The 22235-nt window shown below is 42.2% G+C and overlaps 1 protein-coding gene across 1 annotated transcript; it reads right to left on the reverse strand.

The window, feature by feature from the left end:
• Positions 1-7001: 7001 nt before the first annotated feature.
• Positions 7002-22170, reverse strand: NDUFA12 (NADH:ubiquinone oxidoreductase subunit A12). Its single transcript, XM_055712009.1, has 4 exons — positions 22028-22170; positions 17952-18034; positions 16902-16989; positions 7002-7281 (listed from the first exon to the last, which is right to left on the reverse strand). Exons 1-4 carry the CDS (start codon positions 22114-22116, stop codon positions 7101-7103), a joined length of 441 nt encoding a protein of 146 aa, XP_055567984.1. The 5' UTR covers positions 22117-22170; the 3' UTR covers positions 7002-7100.
• Positions 22171-22235: the final 65 nt, after the last annotated feature.

Genomic DNA, 22235 nt, shown 5'->3' on the forward strand with positions numbered 1-22235 from the left:
CACAGAGTCAATAGACACTCTCATGATTGTTTGGATCCAAGTGAGCGGCTGGCACCTTGCCAGGAGGACAGATTTGTGGGGTGGAAGGGCAGCCACCTCCCAAGGACGTGCACACTGCAGGGGAGTTGTTGCTGCGGATTTGTGTGAGCACAGCAGGGACAGCACGCACAGACCCAGGTCCAATGGGTAATATGGTTCCCCAATCACCACGCAAATCTGGATGTTAGGTTTGAGATTAATCTCTGCCACCTCGGTTTTGTTTCTTACAGATGTAAATGGCCATAGGTTACTGCAGAACAGCGGAGCACCCAGCCACGGTGCTGAGCAGAGGCCGACGCTGAGGAGCCCCTTCCTGGTGCACGCACGCAGCTGCCTGGAGCCAGCTCTGGGTCCCCAGCCCTGCGCTGCCAGGTACCCACCTACCTCCCTACCTACTGCAAGCTTTGCAACCCACTTTTATGAGTGCAAAAAAGAAGCCATGCTTAATTTAATTCTTCATTCTTCATGGGTTACATCAAACGTAGCCAGTTATCAGCTCTGATAATTGGTTACAGCAAGTAACAGTTGGGTGCTGAATTAATTCTTGCCCTCTCCAGCTCTGTACTTCCCAAAGTGTCAGAAGACACGTTGCTATTTACTGCACAGTTAGAAATTATCCTGCCAGGACACATTGGCTTCGGTTGCTGCTTTTCAAAAGCTAAACTTCAATGGCCAAATCAAGCTTTAAAAGCCCAAAGACTATTCGAGGTGTAAGGAATTTTTTTGAAGAAGAAAACCCATCAGAAATAATTTGAAGTCCATCATTTGAAGTCCATTAGAAATAATTTGATACTGATGGAACACAAATTAACATTTCCTGTGGAGTATTTACAGCAACAGCGCTGCAGGACAGAGAGCCTCAAACTGAAAAAGCTTATTTATAAAAATGAAACCAGATCCTGCTGGAGGGGAATGCAAATTAAATAGCATATGTTAAAGGAAAGTGAGGTAGATTTTAATCTAATAGCTAAAAAACAATCTAAAAAATGTTTAAAAAGTATTAGTAACTTCAGATTGAGCTCTTTCAGACAGTGTAAGATTGCGTCCTGACCTGCAGCCCATGGCTTATATCTCAACCCTGCATCTGACTCAGCGTCAGCCCTGTATGACTCTGCCATGGCCTTCAATTCCCACAGGTGATACTGAGTTAGCGAAGAAAGCTTTTTCTAAGGCAGAAGTAAGGCCAGATATTCCTTACACTGTTCTTTTTTCAAACGAGTAAAAAGTTTGAATTTTTACACTTTAATATAAGAAATCTGAATCTTGCTTTACTCTTTGTGATTTCATATCTTGCTCGTTAAAAATACAAATGTGAGTTGGCAGCTCAAAATATACGCTCCCTCTCTGTGAGGCTCATTTTAGTGGCAGGGGTTTTCTCCTCCATTTTAATAATAATTCACAGAAAATTGCAAATTCTTGAATGGAGAGACACATATTCCGACTGCCTGGCCAGACCCCAGCTGGAGAGAACTCTGAAGCCACCATGACTTGCAGGTACAGGGCACAGCTCCTGGTGTCACCTGCACTCCTCCCATCTGTGAGGCAGAAGAAAGAGAGCATAGCTCCCTCATCGGCTTCAGTTTCTATTTTCAGACTTGCTCTTCTGCATAGATTCACAGTATTAATGGGATCTCTGGGGCACAGACATCCAGAAATTAAGCTCTGACGTACCCAGAAGGCCAAGTGTGCTGCCAGGAGTCGGCACCTGATTTAGACCCACAGGGACAAGGCTCAGTTTGAGATGCGGAGGCGACCTCCCCTGCCACAGGCAGAGAGGTCTCTGTCTCAGGGCAGCTTTGTGCGACGTGGCCTGAGGCACCCTAGGCTGGGTCCCAGAGAGACGTGAAGGTCAGACTGGAGATGTTCAAGGTCACTGAGATGTGCCAAATAACAGAGAATGTCTCAACTGTGCCAACAATGGTCTTGCTGCTGTGTTATGGGCAAGCGAGGGGCACCCAGGGTTCATGCTGCAAAACTCTCGCACCTAGCTCTTTTCTTTGGAAAGTAAAGCCACTCTGTGCAATCCCTGACAGCCAGGGTAAATAAATCTTTCCTCTTTTTTAACACAGCTGCCTCAAATTAAAACACGCTACGGTTTTCTTGTTTCCCCTGGCCATTGTTTTGCTGCAAGACATGAGGGAATCATGACAGGGACAGATATTGCTGAATTTGGTTTTGCCTCACTGAATTTTTATGGATGGTTACCCTCAAAAAACAAACTATTAATAGGCCTGTGTCTGAATGCTCAACCACATGAGACTTCATCTGTTACACTCGAGCTGTGTTTTGATGGATTGCTATTCCAACAACTAAAAATCCTTCGGGCTATGAAGGATATAAAATAGTCCTAGAACAACTTGCCTTAAAACTAGTATTTAAGATGTTTATCACAGGGGAAAACTTAGTCCATTAGAGGAGTGGGAAAGAAATTACACTGTGGGCAAAGAGAAAGAACTATATACAATATTCTACAAATATAAATCAATGTAAAACAGATGTCTCTTGAGCTGTAATTTGCTTAAGTGATCCTAACAGTAGTACAGATTGTTTAAATGGATTTTGTAAGCGCTGTTGTTATTACAGTGATGATATTACACTAAGCTATTAATGTAGTTTTTGGTGGGTAATTTACAGAAAGGAAAATATAAGACTCCTTAAATTATAGTTTGCTGCATATCCTTAATGGGGACAAATTTCAAAACAATTTAGAATTTAGAAACAATTTGTGAAGCTCTCCCATAATCATTGCTCCTCTAAACACCCACTTAAAAATTAGCCAGTAACCCTTATTTTTGTTCTTGTGCACACAGACAAAAATATTTGGTTGCAACATCAAAATCAATCTCTTCTGCCTTATCAGGTTTGCAGTGCAGGATGAACTGATCTAAATGAAGTGACTCAGGATTTTAATTAATAAAAAAGAAACATTGATGTGAACATGTTTTTAACTTGTATTACTTATCTTTATAATTTCATTAAGAAAGTTTAGCATAATTTGTTGGAAACTTTGTAAGGCAAATTGCCAGCTAAATATAGTCGTTATACTAAATTTGGTATTTATTTTTCCTGCTAAAAGTGTATCCATGCACATTTGTGTGTACGCGTATTGCTTAGCACACATTCTTGTTCTAATTTTTTTTTAAATCTGTTGATACTTAATAGGGGGAAAATTGTGAGTCAAAACTTCTAACTAAAATGTATAGAGAAAATGATAAATGTACATCTTAAAGTCCTTTTTCAAAAACCAAACCATCTTATAGGTGATTATTACATATATAAATTTTGAAGGCACTGGTTTTTTTTCCTCAAAAGCCTTTTTCGTATTCTGCCCTTTGTGTTCGTCACATACCAACAAAGCTAAGAGTGCCTGCAAAATTCATGAGTCTGGGAAATGCTATTACGTGGGTTCAAGTGACTTGAAGACATGAGTAAATGAAATGGCCAGACCTGGTTTTGGCTCTTCAGCAAAGGGAAGTCTCTAGGAGCTCGGAGATCCTCTGTGGGCTGTGCTCCTGCTGGCAGCTGAGAACGGCACGCAAAGCCAAGCCCTCCCCTTCCTGGACCCTATGTGTGGAAGCAAGAGCCACCATTAGCTCCAACGCATGGGCCCTGCTCTGCTTGGGAACCGGAGAGTGGTGTTCGATGCTCAGCAGGTCTCCAGGAGGAAATCCCTGCTCGGTACTTCCCCGCTGACATGCATTGCTCTGATCAATTCCGCTGAGATAGACTTCCTCCAGCATAATCCAGTATTTACTGTGGGATTTGCATGAGGAACCTGAATGCCATTTAAAGGCTGCTGCTTCCTCCCCCCTCTCTCCCCTAACCTCGAAGTACCTGCTTGTGTGCATCCCTTGCAAACACTGCAGGAAGGATGAGGTTTAACCTCCTAGCAAAGCAAGGATCTGTTCCCTCTCTCCCCCTCGGCTGCCAGCAGAATAAGCCCCACAACTAGGAACTCAAAGGTTTCACTCTGAACGCACCACAGCTGTGGAAAATACACACCCCGGCTTTCTGGACTGATGACTTCCAACAGTATCCTAAACGATAATCCTTGTAATTCCCACTCAAGACTGCTTCCCAGCACTAACCTTAGCAGGAAACACTCCAAAAATGGAAGCCTGAGCTTTTATGACACAGAAACATACGGTGGAGAGTGTCTGAACGTTCTCAGTGTGCCCTCAAGGAGCCAGGTGGGTGCAGCGTGCAGGAGTCCGTACAGCAGGCGCTTGCACAAGGCCTCCTCCCCTCTCCTTCCAGACTTCAAATATGGTCTAAGATGTCCTTGCCTGTAAAAATTTCTCCTCTTGCTGTAGCTAGAAATGGTTATGGAATATTAACTTGTTTCTGCGAGCTCTTCAGTGCGATGCTGGTGCGGCCTCTCCCCTCCACCCACCTCATCTGCTGAAGTAACGTTTTGCCAAACATCTACAGCGGATTCACTAGCTGCTCTGAACATCACCACCACCACCAAGTCTTGAAAGCACTTGAAAAACAGCGTTGTTTGTACTCACCTACAGCACAGGTCCTCCATCTGCCAGGCAATCTCCACCTGCTCCACGCCTGTGCAGGCAGCATAATTTTCAGGTTGTAAAGATGAAATCTGGAGGCTTAGCGAGCAGTGTGCTGCCAACGGATCCTGCTAATGGAGCCCGCTTACTTTTACTGTGTTGTGCTCACCTGGGCTGTTGGACTGCCAGGGTCTTGATGAACTCTGCTGGCCAAGGGTCACCCCTCGTGATGGTGACAGGGCAGCCTGTGTCGCTGCACGATGCCAGCCAGCTTGGCAGGGGTGATGAACGCGGTACACGGCAGGCACGTGTGGCTGGCGGTGCAGCTGCTGTAAGGCCGCGTTGCACGCCCCTGTGTTGTCCTATTGTTTCTGGGATCTTCACGTGGGGAGATGGCCTCCTGAAGCTCCTTTCTCTGTCGTTCTCCACCCCGATGTCTCGTGGCCAGTTTTGGCTGTATCAGGCAGTGGCGCAGCCCCAGGCAGCAGCGAGGGATGATGCAGTGCCCCGTTGAGAGAAGGGCTCCACAGCAACGCACGGAGCTGAGCCGAGCATGCCGTCAGCACAGCAATGACCAGGAGGTAGCTACAGCAAAGGGCTCCCCTAGACCATGGGGATGTGGAAAACCACTGGTAAAGACACAATTTTTAAAAAGTGAATTTCAGCACTCTGTTATTGCTGGAAGAGCTACTTGTCTTCTTATTGAGATGGTTCCCATGTCAGTAAGTTGCCTCTTCTAAAACTCACATTTAGTGAAAGCAGAATATTCCTGTCAGTGCTTCAGTTGCACTTGGCTGAAGACACCATCTGCTGTGACACTTGGCTGGCTTGGCATTTAAAATGTCATTTAGACCAGACAGCAACTGAGCCTGGATACTGAGGCAGATGTCACCAGCAAAGGTGAACTTCCATAAACAAATTAGGATTAGGTTGCTGAAAAATAGACTGAATCACAGAAGCATTTACAAAGCACCCTGCAGAAGACTGCTGATTTTTCTGCATATGCTTCATTTCCTGTACGTGCCTTACACAATCTACCTTGGAGAAGCAATGTTACAAAGGATGTCAGTGAAATTCTGCATTTCAAATCAAGAATTTGTGGTTCCTGCTGATTAAAGCAAGATGAGCAGGCTTCTCCTCCCCAGGAACAGGACAGATACTTACCAAACTGAGCTACTAAGTCCTAGGCTTGCTTCAGCCCAGCCGGGCAGGAGGACAAGCCCGTTTTCCTGCCTTTCTGTCGAGTATTGCTGCACACAAAGCTGTTCAAAACTGTTTGCTCCCTCAATGATGTTTCTGTCCCAGCTGACAAAAACAAAAACAAAAAAAAAAGGACAAACAAGCTCCGAGGCATCTTTCTTCAGCACAGGAGGTGTAGGAAGAGTTACTGTATCCCTCTCTGTCCCCTGAATAGAGGCTTATTCTCAGCTGTACCTCCTGACCCATTTAGGCTGCAATCCAAAAAAGTCCACAGGACAAAGAAGGAAGAGGAATGAAATAGGTAGAAAATGCATGAAAAAGTAGAGGCTAAAACTAATAGAGTTAATTGCTCTACCCAGGTTTGTGCCTGCAGGGCATGTCTAGATGTGTGTTAGTAATGAAGCTCTTCAGCAGCACTAGGGCAAGCTTGGCTCTTAAGGTCAAATAATCTATCAAGACGAAAATGTACGCTGCTCAGTACGGCTCAAATTGCTTTTGGGTTGTGCTCTGTACTTTTGTTGACAAAGTAAATTAAACATTATTCTTTTTTAATTAGATAGGCTAAGAGATCTCAGTAAGCATTACTTCCTACTAATTTAAAGACTAGAACTAGTTTAAAGCAATTAAAGCTAAACCCCCCAACTTCAAATAACAAATTATTACGGATCTGGATTTAATAGGAGGCAACTGGGGGTTAAGTGACCCTGTCAGGTGGGGATGAGAAGGAAAAGAACACAGCACAGAGCCAATAGCGTGGCCACTGGGGTGGCGATTAGGGAGTTTTATATTATGCATCACACCATACTGTAAACGTGCACGAGTATGCATGCATTACTAAGAATTTAAGAATAAAAACTACAATCCTTGATTTGCCTTATTATTCTAACTTGTCTTATAAATACTCAAAGAAATGGCTTCCTAAAATAGTACGTTATTTGCCACACACAGACAATGTTGATAATGTTATCACATCCTTTGATAATTATCAAAGGATAATGTTGAAGATGAGAATCCTGTATTTCAAATTTATATCTGTATTCTGTTGAATGGTACAAATGTGAGAAGTGACTCTGACATGAACGGTGACATGCTAAAATGAGTTTGAGAGCTGCTTATGTGAAGACAAGAGCCACTAACAATAAGACAAAAAGCCCAGTATCTTGATGAGATTAAGACTCGTCATGTATTCTGTCCTCTACCTCTTCCTGTTTTCTCACTTTTTTCCCCCCCCAATTAAATATACTAAACTACAGCTGTTACAGGAGGCTTTTATTTTGAACAAAACCAGTGAAAATACAATTTACACTTCAGTGTAAATTCAGCCAAAGCTGAGGCAAGTCACATTTTTTGTTGCTATTTGCTAGCTGTTGTAGGTGGGATCCACTCTTGTATCTTCTTGCGAGTAGTAGAATAAGGTACATACTGTTGGGGAGTGCCACTCAGATTGAATTTATGGTTCTCCCAGATAAATTTACGAGCAACTGGTGGATGAGTAGTTGGAGGGTCATCTGTCATTGAGTGAAGCCAGCGATGCCTTAAGAGGAAAAAGACACACTGTTATTAAGGAACATTACACGATCCATTACAAGCCTTCCTCCTGACTCCTGGGGTTCCTCTTAAGGGACACCAAGTATTTATTTTGAGAAGGGGGAAAAAATAATTTTAATTCAGTATGACTTTGAATAAGACTACAGGATACAGATTTAAAGTAATTACACAAACATAACTGGTAAGTAACAGTTCTGCTTGCAAGTTAATAAAAGCACACCTGAGTCTGAATCTCCTGCTCTGTATGCTTAGTATTTGGGCAGAGAATATTTCATTGTAACTTGTTTGTATGGCCTTCACCAGCCAGCCAGCTCAAGGTAGGCACTACAAATGACAAAACCACAAGGTTTCATTTTGTTGTCCGGGGTGTTTTGGGGGTGTGTGTGTGTATTGTTTTTTTTGTTTTGTTTTGTTTTTAATTACCAGAAGACTATGCTGCACAACAATTTCAATACTATCTCCAAAGCACTCATGAGGACATGGATCACTTGGGATATGGTTTAATGATGCAGGTTCACCTAGAACAATCACCTAAGTGTTTACTGACTGTACGATAAAATGATTAATGCCAATCAGTAATGGGGTAAATACCAAGTGATTATAGTGATTATCCTTTACCCATGAACTAAATGTCAATCCTCCTCTGTGCAAAAACCACTAATGATCAAGCAAAGTATTTTCCATAACAATTTACTAAAATGCTACAGCAGGGATCAACTGAATTGATTTAATCTCTTTTCTATTTCAGTGCCTAAAACAACTTTCAAACCTGAATAACATTTTAATTGTTTGCCAGTTTACATGTACTTCATACTGCATACAGTTATGACAGAAGTGAGGTTATGACTTTTTTTGCAAGCTTACGTATTTTTTACTCAGGTAGAATTAAAGAGGCTTCTGCCAAAGACTTGACCTAAAAATAAGAAATCTTCCATTTCAGTTATTAGAAAGCCTAAAAATTGCATCTTCAGCCTTCAGCAACAAATCCAACACACTTCCTTGATACAGCAAAACAGAACTACAATAAAAGCAGTGAGAAATTACTGACAAGTATATTCTAAACCTGCAGAGCTCTACAGAAGGTTGATTATCTTTTCAGTCAAATAGCTTCTAGTCATTTATTTCAGAAAGACTCACAACTTTGGATACAACTGTAGTACAAAAATCTCACTTTAAAAAAAGTCAGCCATGTGTTCATTTTCTGTAAGTAAAAAACAAATGAAAACCCCAAATGAAAGCCACACACTGTAGGACTAGGGACTGCCAGGAAACTGGCTTGAATACAAAACCAGATGGAACCATAACATCCTTTAAAATTAATAAGAAAAACCTTGTTTAGAGGTAAAGAATGGCCTCCTATAGGAAAAATCATCTACTCAGGAGTCTGAAAGTTCAGACAAAGTGACCCAATAACATGAATGCGCAAGAGATGTCTCTCTTCCTCTCCCCACCTCTCCTTTGTAAGTCTGGTGTCATCTGAAGTACACATTTCCCACTACTTCTATTCAATAAAGAAGATGTGGGTAACTATTTCTGTCTGGAAGGCAGCAGCCCCACAGCACTACTAACTGCAATGTGGTCTGAGCATACAGGATCAGGCCTTGCTGGATTTTAAACCTGGTATTACCAGCCTCTGAAATGGCCTGGCCACATTACACAAAGCTCTGACCTTAGGTGAACTCCCCCTCCCCATTCATGCCTATTACAAGAATTCTGTGTACTACCGTGCTTCACACCACCTGAGATAGCACGTGTCCTATCATGGCTAGCATCAAAGTTGGCAGAAACGCTGCAAAAAGCTACCTTGACAGAGGTGGGATCATAACGCTCATAGCCAGCAGCTGGCTCTCCATTGCTGACACAAACACAGTTGGTGGCATGGGAGGAAGGGGAAGAGAACAGTCCATGTACCCATACACATTCTGCCAATACTGACTTAAGTACTGCACCTCAAAACGCTTCCTTGTACACTCCAGAGGAGCCACAGCTTTTCAAAACTGCTTACCATAACATATAGAGGCACTTAGTCACACACCTTCACCTAGTGATGCTTCTGGTAATAGTGGGTAGGGACCCTGCACACAAAACCCTATTCATGCACCTGTCGCCACGCCTCACCACTCCCCCAAGGGTCATGCACACCAACAAGGCAAAAAAATTGTCTTCTCGGACAGAAATGCAGTTACAAAGGCCCTGAAAGACAGGCTGAAGCAGGTGGAGCACAAGAACTATATTAAAGCTCAGTTAAAATCAACTAGATTTCACACCTGCATGACTCCAGCACCTCTGTCATCACAACTGTACTTATGTCACAGACTTGCTCCTTGAAACGTTGGAAAAATTATCACAACATTGAGTTATTTACTCATTTAACAGAATAGTTTTATTTTGTCATTTAAACTATTGTTTGCAGCTTTTCTAAGACAAAATCCATAAAGTCTTTTAAGATACAGTATTTTGGAGTAAATAACGTAGTTGCTTTCAGGATTTTCTGAAGTTCTATGCTGATCTATTTAAATTGGAGCCTGATTTCATCTCAGTATCAAACCCAATCCTTAAACCGCATTTTCTCACTGGAAATTAGCAATAGAATCGCTTGCTTACAAGACATGTCAGTACAGTCACAGGTATTGAAATACCTGAAGAAATTTCGGAAGTTTCTTTAGTCCAACCACTATTAAGTATGATTATATTTAAGAGTTTCAGGGCTTAAGCCTGGTCACAACAGATTCACCTCAGAAGCCCAACATACGACTTACAAAAGCACTGCGGTTTGCAGTCTCCTGTTCTCTCCACTTAAGCAAAAAAACATAAAATCCGAAAACTTTTATTTTGGGAAGGCTTTCCCCTTGACAGCCTCCCTCAAAGAGTCCTTTGAAGCCCTGATGTCTCATAGACTCTACTCCCAGATGCTGAAGAAAAGCTGTTCATGCAATAGATTGAACAGCATGAATAAAGAGATTTTATGTCTTGCAGATGGCCAGATTTCTATACAAACTCTGCCTATAAATCCATGCATGGAAAAACAGGATTCAAAAGGAATTAATGACTTAAAACCTACAAAGAAGCAGATAACTTACATGAAGCAAAGAAAATCAGGCTAGCAGAAGCTTTGAAGAGGCTGAAGCAGCTTTCTGAATCACAGAGCAGAGTCACCACCAAGGACCGAGGCTAGCAAAACCTCTGGACTTTTCCTTGGGTAAACAGATGCAAGACACCTCAAAGTATCTTTAAATGCTCTCAAGACTATGTAGAATTTTCTCCCACATCTTAGACAAATATTTAAAAGCAAGGAGATTTCAAACTGAAGCTACAAGGGACCAAAGCCAACTATATGATGTACAAGCTGTCAAACAAGAACTGACGCTACACAAACTCCGTAGCTACTACCATATGTGCATCTGCAAGGTTCAGGCACCATCTACGCAAGTTCAGGATATTTACCAATGTGTTAGCATCCACTTTTTTCAACTAGTTAACCATGTTGCAGTAAGACAAATGAGAAGACGTGCGTTACTGTCAATGGGCAGAGAAGAATGGAAAGAGAAGGAAAAAGGGAGAAGAAACATGTTTTTATTGGTTTACACATGGGAGATAACTTTGGTTTCTCATGCAAGCCACTATATGATACCACTGTACAGTAATGAGACAGCATCTCATCTACCTGAAAACACCACACTAGGATTTAATCTAGCTATAAACCCCACAGATTTATTGTGAAGCTACTGAAAGGATGGAAATCTTGAAACCCCTTCCTTTTCTATTCATTTTTTTTTTTCCTCAGCAGACTTGAAAAGCAGCAGTTTTACAGGAGAATAGCACATTTCTTTACATTTCTTAGTATGCTGGCACTTTCAAGTCTGGGATGCTACATTCCTCCCTTCTTCGGCTGTCAGATCAACTAACAAAGACGATGTAGATTATTAAACTGAAGTTAAATTTGAAATATTTCATTGTATGAAGTTAGCACTCCTGAAGCTTCTTCCAAAGTTGTCAGACTTGCACCACAAGGAAATAAATATCAAAGTACAGGACAGATGTTACATATATATAGGACGGTGCTGGCAACATTAATTGTCCCTGCAAAAGGAAAAAAACTATTCTCAAATTACAGCTCTTCTTTCCCCACAGGACAAAATATATTGAAAGAGCAAATTCTTTTTAACTAGTTTGTACACATACACCAGTTCTTGGTTTGCTTTTGCAAAGTATTTGGCCAAAACACAAACTAAATTACATTAAACCAGATAAACGGTAAATGAACAGTGTGAGGACAGCTACAGAAGGCTTTGAATGTAGCACACCTGGTGTCTAGATATCAGGCCTTAACTTGCTGGATTTTACATACTCTCCAAAGGAAGCCTTACTCCACAGCATAACTGTGTTGAAAGCGGAAAACTGAGTTCCAAGATGCTCCCCCTCAGCGGGCTCAAGCTGAACCTCCCAGAATCCTCCAAGTACAAACTTGTGCTCTTCCAATCTTCAGGTACTTCGTGATGACTGAATAGCAAATAGGAGCCTATGGCAGGAATAAACAGACACATGGGGAACTTTTCCGTGAGATGTGAACAAAACCTGAAGATCAAGACTGACATAGGAACTTTGGGGGGTGGGGTGGGGGAAATTGCTATTTGCTCCTCTGATCCCAAACACATTAAGCACACTGAAATACTCAGTCCTCTCCCTTCATCTTAATTGTGAGGATCAAAGAATCAAGAAATAAAAGTCTGGAAGGGAAATGCTTTAGGCCCAAGCAAGCATCAAGTACATCCACACCGCTCCCAGAAGAGACCTGCTTAAGTTGTTACACAGTTGCTGTAACGCTGGCTTGCTCATCTTCCCAAACCAAGTTACGCCAGTGAAGATGAGTAGAACTTTTTAGCGGTAAGGATAGTAATGTCCAACCTGTATCACTTCTGTAATTTAAACTTACTACTACTTATTCTACCCATCTATCTGTGGAAGGCAAGACTATGCCTTTCCCTTCCGCAAGAGATTAAATGGTTTAAGATTATATCCATGGTCATTTCCCCTCCTTTTTAAGCAATCCAAATTCTTTCCAACTTTCCTCAGATGTCTGACTGTTCTTGCTGCTCTTCCCCAGTCTTCTTCCATTGCTCCATGTGTGTATTTGTTGTTCGGGTTTTTTAAGAGCACAGTACCCAGAGTCAAAACGCTATACCCTACATAAGTCTTTCTGGTAATAAGCAGAAAGGATGAGTCACTGCAGTGTAAGTGCAGGCAGTAATTCTTTCTACTTCTCAGGATGCCATGTTTCTTCTTAGCACTACATGGACTTACTCAACCTGCCGTCCCCGTAACACCTAGATCATCCTGCAGCGCTGCCAGTTGCTCTCCTCCTGCATACCATAAAGAGGCTGTAGGTGCCAGAAGAGCACGGTCCTGCCCTCTGTCTCTGCACACAGCCGTATGATTTCACTCCTTTTCCTCTTGTGATCATGAAGCAAGACAATGCAACTTGCTATGTTGCCAAACTTACGAGTGCAGATAACCTGCAGCTAGTAGTAACGTTCATGAAAAAAGCTGCATAGAGTTCTTTGATTCCTCTATATTTTACACCCCTAATATTTCACTTCCCTGTGCAGCCTTTGATTAAGGTGGGAAAAAGCTAACGCTGCTTTAAGCACACTTCCTCACTAACATTTTAGGCTTCAGCTTGACCGTGATCCAAGCCTGCTTCTACTGGGGCAGGTGGGAGGGTAGATGGAGAGAACTAGAACCCCTACAGCCCTTGTCCTAGGAAGAGAGCAAACTGCATTACTATCAAGTAGTACATAGCCAAGATAGCTGGTTTTTACTATGAAAATTCTGTCTGTGAAAATACTTTAGGCACCCTAACTAGTACTCACGAGCTGCTCAAGGACTCCCAAGAGGTCACATGTTCCTTTTCATCTTAACGCTTTTTCTTCCCTAAAACCTTTCAAAAGCTTTTTTAGAGCCAAAAGTATAAAATATTAAACCTGAAAGTGATTTATCTGTATCATCTTCCTGCTTGATTCTTCATTATTTTTGAGCAAACAGGAAAAAGTTTTGGTTGTAATGAGTGTATCTGTACGTAAGTTGTGACTACCTGTGAACGTGAGCACATGCATGAAGCAGCATATGCCAGTCGTATAGAAGTACCCCCTGGGGCTCCTGGAGGTGATTTGCTAAACTGTAGTATTTTTTAGGTTGGGAGATGAAAGAAGGATAAACTAAAGGAAATAGTGGGCCTTCTAACGTAACAGTAAAATGGAAACAACCTCAACACACAGCCCCAAAATTAGAGCAATCCTGTAATGGAAACATCTATGAAAGCACTAAACAGAGGGCACACAGGCACTGGCATAAACAGATTCAACTTTTATTGTTTCTATGCTTGCAGAGCATGCTCAGTGTGTCCAACAATGGAAGTACTAATTTCCTGCAAACAACATGCTCTGAACAGTAGGAGATGAAACAGGTATTTTGGCTCTTCTGTGTAAAAGATGTCTTTGTGTAGGGGGAAAGAAAAGGTGCCGAATATCTTGTATAGCATTACAAGAAGATTAATACTAGTAATTCCCAATGCAAGTATTGAGGGAATTGTAAAAATTTTCTAATTAACTTGTCTCCAATGAAGTACAACTAACATCTTGACTTTGAAGATAAGAAAAGAAAACCCAGAGCAGCAAAGAGGTTAAATAACACAACTAAATCAGAATAAACCACAAGCCCACATATTCTGGTATGGCAATATTTTAAAAATGCAACAGTCTCAATTCCCTATATAGTGGATGTATGTCAAAACAACTCTGTTGATTTCCTTCAGACTGTGGTTTCAGTACATCCGTTGTCAAAAGACATCACATCAATTATTTCAGAACACCAAAAATATTCAGCAGTTCCTAAAAATGATACTACAATATATGTTATTACATAAGAGATGTTTTTTCTGGCTGCTTTTTCCTTTTCTTTAGTATCTGACATAAGGTGGTAAAGGATAGCTAAATGAATTCTCATTTTATTTTTTCCACAGTTGTTTTCAGAACTTTTCAGTATATAAAAATGTTTTTTTCCAATTCATCACACATGATGAGGTCCATCTGACTGTATTTCAACATCACTCATATTCCACAATCCTGAAGGCACACGACTGACCACAAAATTATACTTTAGGACGCACAGTGTATTCAACATCCATAAACATGGAGAAAAACCTGTAGTATGACTTGTACTGTTCTTCCTGCACATCTGCTAGTGTTCTTTATACTTCAAGAAAATGGTGTAATCAGTAGTGCAATCCTACACAGAGTAGGATTTTTCTAAGAGTACTACAAAACCATTACAAACTACTTAGCATTAACATTTAAAAAAGGAAAACCTGAACTATCTAAGTTAGCCCTAGTCTTATACCTTGATTTTGTTAAAAGGGTCATCTTTAGGCATGACAGTTGCAAACTATTTTCTGAAAGTTACTCCAGCATAAACAATGTAGTAAAACCTGCTCCTATCTGCAACATACATACATGGTACAACATACCAACAGAATGCTCTACTGAGCGGAATTAACTAAAACCAGAAGTCAAAAATCAGTGTTTAGAAGTATTCAGATCACAACCCAGCTGTTACAATGGTACTTCCCAGTTGACCCAATGATGACAAACTCATCCCATGTTTTTGTCTGTTGAAAGGAGGGCTAGTGCTTTAAGAAGTAAACATTTTTTACAACTAAGAGGACAGATACTATTATACTATGGACCAAATTAATCGCTTTGTGAATAGAAGTAATTTCACACAACCTAATTTATTTCCAACAAATGCCTGGGTCCAAAAAACCCTGCACAGCTGCACAACCCCAGTATCACACTGACAGCGATTTTTACAATATATTAATGGTCTCAATTCAGAAGTCTATACATGTTAAAATTTTAAAACAGTATACCATCTGATGAAAAAAAATACAGTCTCAAGACAGCATGTATTCCTAGTCACAATACTTCTATTTTTAAACATGTATCTAAACAGCATAGAATTACACATCAATTATTTACAAGTGTCACAAAGCTAGGATTCTACATAAGAATAAACATCTAAGGTTGCCATGGAACATACAAAATTATGAGCAACAAAAAAACCCAACCCAAACCAAAAAGCTGAACAGTACTGAAGAATTAAATTCCTTGACAAAAATACCTTAGAACACAGGACTGTTTACCCTTTATTACCCCACTGCACTGACCAGTCTTGAAAATAATGCAGTATTTACCATTGCTTTTAGGACAATTTTTTCTACACCGATAGGAAAACAAATTTTTCTACCTCGCTAATTTATGTGATCTAAACAAGCTACTTAATCCTAAAACATCACACTGATACTCTGGGAGAAACCCTTTACTGAGGTTTGTAAGGACACAATAAACAACACATAAGCATGAGCAAAGGGGAAAAAAAACAACAAAAGAACGTGCTTCAAAATAAAGGAAATACTGAGAACTGGCACAGTCTCATAGCAAAAGGATAAAAACTAGAAACAAACAGCAGTTATTATGCAGGTAACAAGGAGTGGCCCCACACTGGCATGAATGTGCCAGTTTTGGATATATTAATGTCACTTCAAAAAAACAATGCCGTTAAGCTCTTAACTGGAGAAGACAGACAAAAGCATTAACTGCACTAAACATAATTTTAAGGCTGGGAGAATCTGAAACAACACTAACTACCTAGCCAGTCTGCCCACACATTTCTCAGATGTTCTAGTGAGAGCCACAATTTAGGAGTTAGATAATCAATCTCAGCCTTGCCATGGAACATTTATCACAGGAATAATAATACTTTATATCACCTTTCACTGCTTTGTGGCTGAAATGCTATTCATACTCTTCAAGAATCGAGCAGATACTGTTTTTGCCAGCATACACTGCTACCTTATTTCGTGTGTGTTTTCCCCCCCCCCCCCCCCCCCCCCCGAGTTATTTAGGAAAACAAAAAAAGTATTAGCAGCTGCGTGGCCAGACACCTTCTGGAACTGAAAGTTGCACAGAATTATTACTGAAACGCATGAACAGAAATTAAAACCTTAGGAAAAATTATAGTCAAGTAGCAGTCAACATACAGGACATCCCGGCCCTTTGGTGTTCATCAACATACAGCAACATGTATCAGTTGAAAAGATTATGCTGTGATGGCTGTGTATTGAGGAATGTTCCATTGTTGCCTTACATTCTTTAGGTTCTTGTCTACAATGGCTAATAAAAATATTTTTTCTACCTCCGAGTATGCAATGTTATTGTAGGCTTTGAAAAACCATTAAGATGGAATCACAACTGATAAGGAAAACTGGAAAATCGGTTAGGCCTCCTCAACTTAGCTAGCAAAATGCTTTTCTCATTCATTCCAAGAAGCAGCGAGCGTGACTGTCGGGACAGTAAGCAATATAACATCATGAATGCGGTTCTAAATTAAAAGTAATCAGTCTGAAATCTTCTGGTCACATGTAATATAGCTGTGTCCAAGACAACTTTATTACTATAATTTTTTAAAAAATATTCCGCTTTGTAATACAAGAAAATGTACAGGTAATTACACAACTGCTATCTGTCCACATTATTAAGCTAAATGATTTACCATTCAGGGGGCACCATACTTCCATCAACTTCCCAAAAGGTATTTTTGCCATTCATTTCATTAGTATAGATGACCCATCTGTGTCGACCTTAAATAAACAAACAGAAATATTGTATTAGGGGAAAAAAAATTTATGTAACAATCAGAATTCATGAAAACACAAGGAAAAGTATTCTGACTAAAAGGATCTACCATTATGGGCACTTATTTCAAAACCAGTTCAGCCTTTCTTTTTCTAAGTCTTCTGTATTTCTGCTTTACTGTATTTTCCTACGGCTGAATCTAACGCTCTCACAAGGAAGCAATTATTAGCTACTGTATAAGTAACAGGAAATAGGAACTTACAAAACTTTCAGGCAGAGAAACAGGCTTGGGGATCTTTTTTCCCCCCATTATGAGGAATCTTTTCCAAAAGGACATCGCTATCAGTAATCTAAGATTAAACTAAGTTTCAGCTGTATAAAACTACCAAGCGAAGCTCACCAGCACGGCTTTCCCCAGGCACCTTACAAGTCAGCCTACAGCAGGAAGAGCTTGGCCCAAGCAGCCTGTCAGCTTACGTGACACCTTCAGTGTTTTAGGTGCCACCTTTTCAACTACTCTAAAAATGTTATTTAAAATCCCATTACTTAAGGCAATAGGAAGTTTAAGCTACCCTGTATTGCTTTGCCCCGAAGTGACCATGTAAGCAAGTACAGCTGTGAGGCAGTTTGCTTTCTTCCCTCACTTGTTAAGCTATCAGCTTTTAGGTCAAGGACCAAATTCAGCTCTCAATGTTATTATCATATAGGCATAACTCTACAGACAACATCTGACTGGCTTATATTTATCCCATATTTATTATTTCAGATTGACTATGTCAATGAATTGAGGGAAGCAGAGGTGAGACAGAAAATGTCAAAACATTTCTATGAACCCTGCCTCTAAGGCTCACAAAAGTCAAACGCAAAGAAGCTGGGCAGGCAACAAGTTCTATTTCACTAGCAGAAACAACACAAGCTATACGAAGCTGGACAGTCACTCAGGAGGGATTCACATTAGCATACATACCAAAGAAGTTTCTTTTATCTTCATAGTATTTGTTCCCGTATTTGTCAATTCCTATCAGCGTACCAGTCTTCAAATCATTGACTCTGTGAATTCCCAAAACAACAGTTTCAACTGACATCATCTTAGAATGAAATTGTGGTAGTTTTCTTAGAGGTTGCTAAAAATCTGTAAAAAACCCCTTCTTAAACACATATATGTAAAGCTATTAAAAAAGCTATTTAAGCTTAAGGATTGCAAAACATAACCACCAATTCCTGCAACTAATCTCAGCGTGCCTTAACTGTGCACCCCACTGACAGGGTAACAGTCATATAAAAAGGCTTCTGGGTGCTATTATTTATTTAAAAGCTCTTTATAGTGGGAGATAAAGCAACTCTGCAATATGGCACAATTTAACACCCACAAAACCTTAAATACTGTGGAAGAGAGTCCCAGAAACATGTGTTAATTCACTTAGTTGAAGATACTACCATCCTTCTCAACTACTTGTTACTACCATTTCAGCTTGAATTGCCATGGAAAGCAGTCAGCACCGAAGCAGCTTCTGGAGCTTCACTAACGGGAGGTTAGTGCCTACACAGATGTGTGAGAACTAACCTGCAGGAGAAGAACAGCGATGTTTTAAGACAGTGTAGCTGCTTGCCAAAGAAATACATGATAAACCCTGAATTACAATTGTTAAGTTTTTAACTTTTGTGTAACCGTGAAAGATGCAAGAACATACTCTGCCACTCCAGGAGACTTAACACTGACCCAGATAAACATACCAATTTTGATTCTTTATATAGAACATATTTTAACATTATTATCAATATCAATAATTAAACTGAACTTGTGATTTATTGATAAAACCTTAAAATTACTGAAGTGCTCTTTTCCCCGTACATCTGCACCTTTGTTTTCCTTTTTACTGACACTATATCCCTGGCAGAATTATATAAAGAAAAGTTTACTCTCAAATGTTTTAGTTATTTGTAGTATTATACACATACTCATCTCAACCCCAAGGGACAGAAGGAATGTGCACATGCATGCTTCCTTGGTTGGGAGTTTTAACTACATAGCCCACAAATAAATTTTCCTCTGGGATGCGTGAAAGTGATAATCACTCCACCAAGTAGTCATTTTAAACCTCTGTAGTCCCAGGCAGAAAGATTCTCTAACACAGCTCTCCTCTGTCAAAGATACAGTTAAAGATTTCTGGCTCAGCTACCCAAGCCCAAGCTCCCAGCTTCAGAAAAAGAGCCGTTTCAGTGCTGCTCCCCCTTCCTTCTTCCCCTTTCTTTCTTGCAAGGGTTCTTATGCCCTTGTCATGACTTCACGTCCCGAATACCGGTATCAAACACTAAGAGGTGTTTACGGCTTCCAGAGGACATTTTCCAGCCAATTTCACCGAGTCTTGAGTAAGGAGACTCTTTCTAGGAATGTAGGCTCTTAATAATTTGACTTCTACTGCATAAAACCTGTTCCAGTCACCTTAGCAGCAAACATACAGAGAAAAGGAGGAAAAATCAGAATAACACCCTTGCAGAGAAAGAGACTCCTGATAAGGGTAAATAATTCTGCCAAGTTGCCAGTAACTGCTTCTTAAACACATAGATTGTTCCAAGAAAGATAAACCTTGATTACTCTTCCTGTGCTAAAGTCTATTCCTTGAGTGGGATGGAAGATTCAGTGGTGTGAAGTGGAGGCAGCACCTGTGTTTGTGGTTGATATGGTTATGAGCATCAGGTGTGATTCTCCACCTAACACACCTCTCTCCTAACTTCAGCCTTCTGAAAGAAAAAAAAGAAAAAACCCACTGCCTCCCGTCTTGCCTGTTCCCTTTTTCTGCATGGCAGAACATGTCAACACAGCCTGTGATCTCTGACTCACAAAACCTCTCTGACAAGACATTCATTAAGATGTGCTTAGGAAGAGGCACTCTGGTGAAACCTAATACTCAAACTCTTCTACACTTCTATTTTCCCACAGTTCCATTTAATCGTGAGAACTGCCAATGTAATAGCTACAGCCTGAGAATGGAAACAAAGTGGAGAAAACAACCTGGGGTGGGGGTGGCAGAGAGTAATAATAGTAAAAATACTAGCCAGGGAAACTGCATATTGTCTTAACTTATACTACTTAACAGCTTGAAATTTCTCTCTTAAAAGTTGTGCGAGAGGATGGTCTCTCAGAGCTGCTTTCTACAGTGGAGAGAGAAAAGCCAGAAGCTGCCTGACACCACAGTTAGTAGGAATACAAAGGCGAGACCTCCCAAAAGTCAAGCTGACTTCAGAAAAGCATTATTGTACCACAAAACAAATCAGAAAATAATTTTAAATGTATAATAATTGTAAAAGGAGCAATACATTGATTGACAGGAAGAACACAACATGCTCAGCTGAAGGAAGATACACAGAGCTGATTGAAGGTTACTAGTGAAGTTCCACAAAGAGTGCTGATGTTAGTAGCCTTATTTAATACTTTACAGGGTTCCTGACCAGGACAAAAACAAAACAGAAACCACCCCCAAAAAGCACCGGGATCTGACAGATTATGGCATTACCATACAGATGAAGGTCACATCACTGTACAGGAGGTTCTGTACTGTCTTCAGGAGTGATACCACCGGAATGAAACTCAGTGCTATGAAGGTCATAGCATAAGGTGATGCACCTGGAGACTAGTAAGATCTGAAGCACTGTGTGCATGCGTAATCAGAAGGAAAATATCAGGATGTCACAAGGCAATACAAACTGCCAATTAAGTAACACGTACCAGGTGAACTGAGCTGTCTTCAGTGAAGCGAAGAAGTACTAAAGCCACCGTATGAAAATACTAATGAGGCCTATCAGCAACTGCGTAAAATGTTACCTTTAACTGTTCAAAAGAGGTCAATTTAAATTGCAAGAAATAAGAGGAAAAGGGCTATTATGATGACCGGGGAGAAAAATAAATAAGTTAGTGTTCAGCAATGCTCAGAAGACCTGACTTACTTATTCTAGCGCAAAAGAGCCCTTGATATATTGCAGGGAACTTTACTTTGCGAATCCTCCCTATCCCATACCTCTGACTTCCCAGTACTGATTAAAAAAAGGCTTCTGGGCTGTGTGGTCGGGCCTACAACACCCACCGTACCCTGCAGAAATGTTCCATTACCTCCTCGAGGCCAACTAGAAGGGTAACACAGCTTACTGACAGTGCTGAACGTGGATCACGTTCCAGCCTACATCTCCCCAAGGGGCCTGAATGAAAAAAAAGTGCACAGCACCTCCGGCTCGGGAGGAGCTTCAAGGTGCTGCATCACAATTCAAAATACCCTTTGCAAGGGAGGGAGGAGATGCAAGTGTGGGCAGAAAAAAAGCACAGGAGAAAGTTACACACCTGTGAGTGCAAGGTTCTGTGCTTGGGGACCAAAACGCCACTGGGGCTTGAGGGCACCCAAAGCGGGGCACAGGTCAATGGTGACCACCTGCTGCCCAAGAGGCAGAGCAGGGCTCGATACGTTAACGAATTACAGCCGGTAAGGCGGGGGAATTGCCCCCCAGCTTCGCACCGCAGCAGGCCGGCCCGCAGCAGCCGCAATCGGCGGCGCCGCCGGGCCGGGAGGGCGGTCGCAGCGCGGTGTCACCGCGGCAGGCACGGCTGCGGCAGCAGGACTAGGGCGGGCTGAGGCTGGACACCGGGGCAACCTGCCCGGGCAATACCGACAGCGCGGCACGGAGGAACCCACTCAGATGCCCGGAGACGAGAAACCACCCGCCGGAGCCTGCCGGGGGAACGCTCTGGCACGGTAACCGCTGCCCACCGGACGCCAGCGGCCACCGCCCCTCGGGGGCGCGCACGGAGCGGCCTTCGCCCGGGCCTGGCCCGGCACCGCACGCCGCTCGGCAGGCCGAGCCCGCCGGCCACCCCGGCGCTGCGCCGAGCGGCGGCGAGCAGCACCGCCCGTCCCCTGCCGTCCCCCCGCCCGCGGCACCCCCGCTTCGCAGGGCGCCCAGAACGCGGCCGCGACCCGCCAAGGTGACCCCGCGGGGGGCGGCGAGGCGGGAGCGGGCAGCCCCCCCCGCCGCCTGCTCCGGGGGCGCCGTTACCTCAGCAGCTGCCATAGGGCGCCGCGCACGCCGCCATGGCCGCCGAGGTGCTTCAGCGCCCGCTTCACCAGCTGCGCGTACTCCGCCATCTTGGGGCGGTGCCACCCGCTCCCGGGGCCGCCCCGGCCCCGGCCCCGGCCCGGCCCCGCCGGCGGGACAGCGCCGTCTCGTCCCCCAGCGCCCGAGGCGGGGCAGCGAGCTGCCGGCG

Source organism: Falco cherrug, chromosome 5 (assembly GCF_023634085.1).
Source record: "Falco cherrug isolate bFalChe1 chromosome 5, bFalChe1.pri, whole genome shotgun sequence".
In the NCBI taxonomy this organism is placed as follows: Eukaryota; Metazoa; Chordata; class Aves; order Falconiformes; family Falconidae; genus Falco; species Falco cherrug.